This window comes from Vicia villosa, linkage group LG5 (assembly GCF_029867415.1).
Source record: "Vicia villosa cultivar HV-30 ecotype Madison, WI linkage group LG5, Vvil1.0, whole genome shotgun sequence".
Classification (NCBI taxonomy): Eukaryota; Viridiplantae; Streptophyta; class Magnoliopsida; order Fabales; family Fabaceae; genus Vicia; species Vicia villosa.
In genome coordinates this window covers 173,175,519-173,185,128 of record NC_081184.1, presented here as the reverse complement: position 1 = coordinate 173,185,128, position 9,610 = coordinate 173,175,519, and the positions used below count along the sequence as shown (strand labels likewise).

At 29.4% G+C, this 9,610-nt stretch overlaps 1 protein-coding gene across 1 annotated transcript; it reads right to left on the bottom strand.

The window, feature by feature from the left end:
• Positions 1–2,112: 2,112 nt before the first annotated feature.
• LOC131604024 (MACPF domain-containing protein At1g14780) lies at positions 2,113–9,376 on the bottom strand. Its single transcript, XM_058876514.1, has 7 exons — positions 8,832–9,376; positions 8,427–8,668; positions 4,186–4,378; positions 3,997–4,071; positions 3,715–3,898; positions 3,103–3,272; positions 2,113–3,001 (listed from the first exon to the last, which is right to left on the bottom strand). Exons 1-7 carry the CDS (start codon positions 9,066–9,068, stop codon positions 2,330–2,332), a joined length of 1,773 nt encoding a protein of 590 aa, XP_058732497.1. The 5' UTR covers positions 9,069–9,376; the 3' UTR covers positions 2,113–2,329.
• Positions 9,377–9,610: the final 234 nt, after the last annotated feature.

Sequence of the window (9,610 nt, the reverse complement as noted above, 5' to 3'; positions counted from 1 at the left end):
GAATTTGGATGTACTACATAATTTTGATATAGATATAAGGCTGAATTTGAATGCAGGAATAAAAAAGACTTGATGTAATAGGAAGTCATTATCAAACATAACAGTTCCACAAAAATTAGCAGATAAACAAGATCCATTGGGCAGATGTATGGAAATAGGTTCTATAGTATAGATATTAGAAAAACAATGAATAAAGGGGCAAACATGGTGTGAAGCACCAGAATCTAAAATCCACATAGAGGGTTGATTAAGAATACTCCCTTTTTGTACAATACCTGAAATGAGAGCTGTAGCAGGGGCAGGTTTGTCAGGAGCTGCTTGTGGTGTATCTTTGCGAGATTGTTGTAGAAGTTGTACTAAGTGTTTGTAGTCTTCTCTAGATATACCAATGTCTTTAGTGTTGTGTGTATTGGTCTTGGTTTCTGAGGTGTTTTTGGGATTATTGTTTCTATAACCCGGTGGAAAACCGTGTTTGAAATAGCAATTGTCTATGGTATGATTTGTTTTATGGCAGTTTGTGCAGACCATGGATGGTTTAGAGGTTCCTTTAGGTTTGGGTTTGGTATTTGGGCCAGTTGTGGCAAGAACGGTAGGAGAAGGTAAAGGTGAAGGTATAACCTGTTGTTGAGCAATTAAAGAATAGGTTCTGCTAATATTTGGTAGAGGGTCGAGTAAAAGGATTTGGGTTCGGATATTATGGTAATTGTCGTTAAGACCTTTTAAGAAACACGTGACGTATTCCATGTGTTTGTAATTGCGAACTGCTTTAGCAAGATCACAGGTGCAGGGATTGATGCAAACACAGGAAGGGGTAGGTCTTAGGTCTTCTAACTCATCCCATAAAATTTTCAACGCAGTGAAATAAGCAGATAGGGTACGATCTCCCTGTTGTATAGAGTGTATTTCACGAAGAAGGTCAGAGAACCGAAAATGATTACCTCGTGTGAAGCGTTCACGAAGATCCTCCCATAGGTCGAAAGCTGAATCGAAACAAATCGTACTTTGAGCGATGTGAGGAGATAATGTTCTGTTGATCCACGATAACACCATACTATTGGCTCGTTCCCAGAGTTCGTAGTTTTCATCGGTTGTGGGAGGTTTCTTGATTCTTCCATTAATGAAAGAAAGCTTATTCTTGGATGTGAGGGCACGACGCATAGACTTGCTACAGTTATGATAATTGTTATCATCAAGAGGTGGAGAGACGATTGTAGCGCCCGGATTCTCGCCAGGATGTAGGTAGTAAGGATCGCGTGGATTGAGGGTTGGATCTGTAGGTTTTGATTTTGGTGACTTGTGAATTTCAGATTGCTCAGAATCGGAATCGGATTCCATGGATCAGGGATTATGGGAAAGAAAGGTAAAAAGAATCAAGGAAGGATATGAAACAGAGTTAAGATGCGGAAAATGAAGAAGAAAGAGAATTTTTCTACTGATACCATATTACAATGTAAAGATGCTCATTGGAGAAGAAGATGATGCAATGGAAAAAGGGGAATTTTGAATATGTGAATTTCCCTCTAATTCTCATTAACCAAACCAGAGGTACATTGTACAATTATATAGTGAACATAATGGGCCTAAGCAAAAGAATAGAGCGAAGCCCAATACAAATGAAGAAGTATTAAGCCCAATAAACCTAATGTTCTAATAATCTGTAAATATCAGCAGATACTTTAAAATCAACGGATTATTTGTTTAACGGATATCCGCACGGATATGGGGCGGATATGAATATCATATTTATCCAACGGGACGGACACGGATATCATATTATCCATCCTCATAGATATTCATTTACATCCCTAAACATAACAATCTTACTCAAAAATCTTAAAACATTAAATATATTAATAACTTTATTTATATATTGTTCAATCTCCAAATTTTTATTCAATATAAAACTTTTAGTTTATATATCTCACAGCCAACAATTTCCCCCTTTTTGAACGAAAAAGCCCATAATCCATTGTTATATTTATTGAAAAATCTAGACTCTAGATAAGGACTCAAAAACTAAACAGCAGCATGCTTAGAAATATATAATTCATTACAAAATATACAAATACATTACTGTAAATCTTATATTTTGTTGAAAGCTACTTACAAAACCAATAAAAGAAATAATGATCCTATAACTACCTCTTTTATACAACTACATATATTACTAATGCAAAGGTATATCCAATTTGTTGGTATATACTATATACTGTATGTGAAAATTTACATATTAGAAAAATACTTGTTTTACCAAAAAAAGAAAAAGGAAATATTAACTTCAAAAAAATTTCCTCTTTTTTTTTTTTTATTTATTTATTTGGATTTTTTTTCACAGGCCAGTATTTAACAAAGAGAACTTAGCCCACAAACATATCTTACCTTTGTCCATGACCAATCTTGCACCAGTAACCAACCAATGACCAGGAGCATCTTGTGGCCCTTTACATAACTGTGATGTGTCCACAAATTTCAACATTTTTTGTGTCTGCACAGGTACTGGAGGTCCTGTTGGAAACACACTTGAATCCATAACAACTGTTGATTTCTTTTGGTCTTTATTAGAAATTGAAGTGCTTATTAATGCTGAGAAAATTCCAGATTTCTGAGACAATCTAGAAGAGCCTTGTGTCCAATTTGATTTCACAACAAAACAATTTGATACCTGGGAGAACAATAACCTTAAATGGAGGACACTCTTTGTGTCATGTTTCTTCACATGAAGCTGTGCTCCAGTGACAATGAATGTCACATTTTTTTCAGTGCTCCAGTCAGGATTGTATTTTACTGGCGCGGTACATACATGAGAGAATTTCTTCCCGGTTATCGCTTCGAAGAAACGGTTATCGGTTATTTCTTCCGACCATATTGTCGTGTCCTCGATTTTATTGCTAAGCATTGTCGGCGTGTTTAGTAGATGTTCTACATGTATGGCTAATCTGTTGCATTTCATGCCTTCGAGAAACAATCGCATTCCTGTGATTGGTCTTTTGCCAACTGTAACCTATAATGATTGAGTAAGAAAGAAACTTTGGCTATAAGAATTAAGAACATGAAATCAAAAAAGTCTAGTTACTGGTGTGGAAAGGCTTGAAATGAAAGTACCTTATCAGTGTTTACATAAAGTTTGGGACCCATCAAGTTGAGTGTGAGAAAAGGTGAAACTGTAGTGATGTTTGTACTTGGACCAAGAGGAAGATCATTGTGAACAGGAGCCCAAAGCTTGTGTGCTTGATAGTCAAGAAAGTATGGCAAATCTGACATTGGTGGCTTATCTGTATTACATATCAATTTAATTTCTTCTCATTAGTTCACCAACCATGAATTGAGAACATGCTCAAGAATAACTATAAACATTATGAATGGGACCCCAAAGGCTTGTGTGCTTGGAAGTCAATAAAGTATGGAAAATTTGACATTATTAGCATATTTAAATTTTATAACTTGTCCGGCTTTCTTCGTAGTATTATGTATATGGCTTGTAACACAGCCTTAATACATTCAAATAATAAGACGTAACTACAAATGTTCTGTAGGTGCAGATGTAGGCACACTTGGCCGAACTGTGTAAGCAAATATTGTGTTCATTGTTTCTGATTTGCGTTTCGATTATCTCTTTTGTTACTAGTGGTTATAGTAATGTTTAATCATATGTTTAATCATTTTCTAAAATTTATGCATGAATTTATTTAGGATAAAGTAAAATAAATTACTTACATCTAAGATAGAGGTTGATAGCATGGGATAGGAAGCCCCTACCAGGAGCACCTTTAAGAAGAGAAGTGATTGGAATGAAGCTAAAATCAATTGCATCTGGTTTGTTAGGAACTGTGAGAAGCCATTCACTATGACTGCTTACTTGTGTATCCCCTCCTCTCTTTGCACATATCACTGTTATTCCCTGAAATATTAATTCAATGTTCAAATACTCATAAAATAGCAAAATCATGTGTTCTTCCAAGAACAAAAAATCATGTGTCAGTTAGGAAATTAACATACATCTTTTGCGCACACGGATGTAGAGCCGCTGAAGGCAGCGATTTGAGGGCCAAATACATCGAAAGCGGGCGGAATCTGTGTTTTAAGATAAGCCGCAATGTGATTATTCAAAACTATAATGACTTCTTAGTTGTTCATATTTGCATAAGTTTAGCTTAATTAATAATCACTTAGAGATAATTAATTAACCTTGTGTTTGTGATCTTTCTTTTTGGGAAGGAAATTGCATGTGCCACTAAATAACTGATCTCCAAGCTCATCCAAGTGATTTTTGAGGTCTGATGGTCCCAAGTTGGAAGACACGTCTTGCTTGACTAGCAATAAATCTTTGCCTCCAATGCTAAGCCCCACAAGGATGTGAGTACCAAAGTTCTCTATGAATCTGATAAAGAAAGTTAATATTTCAACAACACCAAATAAAGGAGCTTCAAAGCAAGTGTAGTTTTGTAATTTATATAATCTAAAATATTAGTAAAATCTAATAAAGTTTAATAACTACTAAAAATTATAAAAAGTAGGAATATTAATTTGAATTTTTTTAACAAATTAAATATTTATATTGTCTCAATAGTTTTTTTTATTTACATGTAACATGTAACATATATTATACCTTTATTTAATGATAAAATATTTAATTATTTAGTTTCTTATTATTTTTTTAAATATTGAAATTTTTTATTTCATAGTGTCGGCGAATCTTTATAAAGTGTTTAATTATTTGTTTTAAATTTATTAATTTATAAAATTTTATAATATAAAATATAATTTTGGAAATTTTTTATCATTTAAGTGTAATATATATTATATCATATTTAGGTGTAATATATGTTAGATCATATTTAGGTGTGTATAAAAAACATACAACGACAATTATGTTTTTATCCTATTAAATATAGTCTATTATATAGATCAAACTATATCATAATATTAGATATATAAAATTAAATTTGTATCCACGTCTAGTTTCTCTTACAATTTTCTATTTTTTCACACCTTTTACAATTTAGTATAAGAGCTCCATTTGAAAGCAATGATGTAATTAAGTTGACTAGGACTCAATATTAAAACCATTCTAGTAGTAGTAGTAATTTTAAATCAAATACTACAGGCACAATTTTGATGGAATGCTAATATATTTTTCCAACAAGATAATGTTTTATAATGAGACGACGTTTGTGCATTTATTTCGACCTTACAAAAGCCATCAACGTGGTTTCACCTACATCTATGATCTATCTATAGATGGCTAAGCATTTTATTTTATCCAATTTTAATATTCAGCATGTGTACCACTATTATGTAGTCATATAGACATAGTCGTATTATTTTCACAAACAAAAAGTTAATAAAATTAAGCGCGTGACACTTTTTTCTACTTACATACAATAAACATTACCAAATGAGTTGCAATCACTTTTTTTAAGGCTTGTTACTTACATATAAGGATATTCAAAATCAATCCAATCTAAAAAAAAAACTTATTTAAAAAAGTTTAAGCCTAGGCATTTTATTAAAAACGAAGAGAATCTCAATAAGAATAAGTCTTGATACAAATTGGGAAAATCACAACTTGTAATGAAAAGAAGATAATTTGAAAAGAAATTGGAAAAGGTTGAAGATGAATGATTTAGAAAAGTTTTGAGGAAATCCTAGAAATTCTCCATTAAGAATGAGCGAAGGGGTTTGAAAGGAAAAGGAAAAACATTTTTATGGAGGTTTGTTAACTCATTATGTGCAATTTCGCCAACTTAATTGTCAAGTAAACATAAGTTAATGTTTTTAATCAAAATTTAACACAAAGGACAGAGTTAACTAAATTTTGAGGACTAAAAAAATAAAATTAATTAAGAGAGCAAAGTAAAAATTAAGTTAAGGAACTACGTAATTAATTAATTAATTATATATATATATATATATATATATATATATATATATATATATATATATATATATATATATATATATATATATATATATATATATATATATATATATATATATATATATATATATATATATATATATATATATATATATATATATATATATATATATATATATATATATATATATATATATATATATATATATATATATATATATATATATATATATATATATATATATATATTACATCAAACATATTATTTTATAATATAAATAAAAAATATAATTTGTAGTTTGAATATGATTCAAATTAAAATCACATAAAATTGAATCAGATTATATCATATCGATTTTTTTTAACAAAAATTTAAAATCGAACCAAATCGTGAGATAATTCTTCTTTAGATGGATTGCGTTTTTGCCTCAAAATTGATTCAAACCGAACCGCGAACATCCTTATTTGCATTCACATTATGAATTTTTACCTTAAAACCGATTCAAACTGCACCGCGAACACCCATACTTGCATCTAAGGGTGAGAATAAGATAGACCAATTAACAGGGGCCTAAGACCTAACTTACATAGACCCAGACTCGGCCAGATTTTTTTAAATAGAAAAGACTTAGGCTCTGTTTGTCAAGACACAATTTTGAGTTTATAGCTTATAACTTATAACTTATAAGCTCATATGCCAATTTAGATCTGTTTGATAACAGTCTTTTCATCGCAAGCTTATAGCTTATTTTTCAAACGCTATTTCAAATAGCGTTTTAGCTAGCTTATAGCTTATCATTTTTCTTCCTTTTGTATCCTTATTATTTTAACAAAAATTCACTTTTATCCTTTATAATATATTTTAGTTTAAAATAAAAATTATGTATTAAATATCTTTTATGTCATTTTACATTTATAAATTAGTTAAACCGTTAATTTTACCAAACACTTCAATCAGTTTATCAACTATCAGTCTCAATCATCAGCTATAAGCCATCAGTCTTTAGTCAACAGCTATAAGTTATAAGCTATCAACTAGCTTATCAGTCAACCGCTATTTTTACAAAACAGATTCTTAGACATTTTTTATTAACCTATTTAGTTAAAAAGGTTAGGCCTCGTGTGATTAAAAAAACTTTTTAGTTTTTCAAGCCGAACTACTTAAATAAGTATGAATAATTTATTATTATTATTATTATTATTATTATTATTATTATTATTATTATTATTATTATTATTATTATTATTATATTATATATTTCTCTTTAAGTTAAGATACAAAATAATATCATAAATTGTTTTCATAAGTTTTTATAAACAAATAAACTCATAAAATTTATGTTGTTAGATAAGCTCAAATAAGTCAATACAAATAAATTTTTAATATTATTGAACTTTTATTTTTTAGTCTATATAAATATTAATGAAATTGTTTATTTACATATACTCACATAAAATAGATTTTTAAATAGGTTGAATCGTCGATCAATTTTAAGAACATACTTAAATATAAAAATAAATTTATAATAGACTACTTATCAAATTTATGATAGACTACTTATCAAATTTAAGTTTTAATATTTTTAGCATCCTAGACTTAAATCTAAAAATAAATTTATAGTAGACTATAAACTAAATTTAAACTTTAATATTTTTAAAGTATCATACTTAAATTTGACAAGTTCTAACTGGATCGACTAGTCTATTTCCAACCCCTCCTTGCATCCACATTTTCATTAGTTTGTGAGCTTTTTATTAAGTGGACAACTTGTTAGATTTGTACTATTTGAGAAGATAATATTGAGTTTATAGTTTATGAGATTATAATTTATTTTTTATTAATTTATAGTTCTTATTAAGTTTTTTAAAATAGTTAAAGTTTATAATTAATTTTTTTTCTTATTTCTTTCTACTATTCTAATTGATAACATTAAACATTAATTAAATATATCTTGTTATGTCATTTTATATTTTAGTGTTAACTTTATTAAAGACTACAAATTCAAGGAGATAATTAACTTTTTTTTTTTATAATCAACTTTCTACTTTTTTTTATATATACTAGAACTTCTAAATTGTTTTTATGTTTGAAAATGTTGACGAAACATTTCTTTTAAAAATAGTATGTGGGTGATACAGATAAGACAAGTGTTATCATTCACATAAAATAAGTATAAAATCCATAAAATAAAAAAATGTTTTGAAAAAATTGTATAGTAACATAAGTGACTGATTCTTCACCAATTTTATTTTTCCATGATTTGTATGATTAAGGTAAAACTGAATTCTTGGCAAAAGAGTCAACCACTTAATAGTGGGGACACTGAGACGTATAAAAACTACCAAGTAATGGATGACAATATACGATTTCAATTATTTAGTTGGTACATGCAAAATTCAATTCACTATGCCATTAAAGAACTAGCATTTTCTTAATATATTTTTAAGAAACTATTTTTGACTCTTCATCAATTTAATATTTATTTGAAAAATTCATTTTCATTTGCTTTAAAGAAAGAAGAAAAAAAAAGGAAGAAAATGACATTACCTTGCAAGTGCAGGAGGATCCCATGAAGAAGGAACAGCTTGAACAATTTTCTTAGAAAGAAGAAGAGGAAATGGATCGATATGAAGATTGAATAGTCTTATCAAATAACCATCAAGTCCTAAACACTTTGTGTTTGCTGCTTCACTTGCCCATGAACCATAATCAAACCCAAACACACTGTTGAAATATCCACTTGGAATTTTCCCAGGAATTGAACTCTTCCTATTAAACAACTCTGACATCTAACACCAAAAACCAAAAATATAAATTAATTACAATCAATTCATAAATTTCATGTGAATATTCTTAAGTGAATAAAATCTAGATCTAATAGAAAAGAATTGTGAAATATTGTAAAATAAGAATGAATGTTAGGTGTTTGATTAAATGACCCAATGAAGTTACCTGCGTAAACGAGAGGATATCAGATTGATAGCGTGTGCGGTCTCCTTTATCGCATTTGATATCAACAGAAACATCTCTAATGGATCCAAAACCTGGTACTGAGAGTTCTCTTTTCTCAGTTTCATTGAGAAGAATCAAACGCTCTTCACCTTTGCAGAATTTGAGTCTGAAATCTGATGTTAAATCGAAGCCTTTTCCTAAGCTTTTAAGAGCTTTTTCAACTATACCTTCACCCATATTGTTATGACAAAAAGAAAATAAAAGGAGTGTTGGTGATAAATTTATTTATATATGAGAGTTTTTCTTGTAAGAAACGGTGGAGTTGGGGAAAATGAAAATTGAGTTTTCTTGTTTACATTTGTTGGTTTCATGATTTGTAGTAAGTCTTAGGTTTGACTGTTAAGTTTTAAATGTTGGTATTGAAATTTGAATTACTGTGAAGAGACTTGGTTAATATGATTTAATCAAACTTAATTAATTTCGTTATGGTGGCTTGATGAGAGGGAAGAAAAGAGTGTAAAGCATTCACACACACGCGGGATTTGATTTGAGACGTTTTTGTCCCGTGCTTGCTTGCAGCCACAAAGAGACAAATATATATATATATAATCAACTATTTTCAAAAAATATTATTTTTCGTCATTGCGAATTATATTTATGATAAATATAATAACTAAAAATTAAAAACCTTGCTTCACTAACTTTAGTATCGAATCTCTTGAAAGTGAATGTTTCACTAGGGGTGGCAAACGGGACTGCCTGCGAAAAAACAGGGCGGA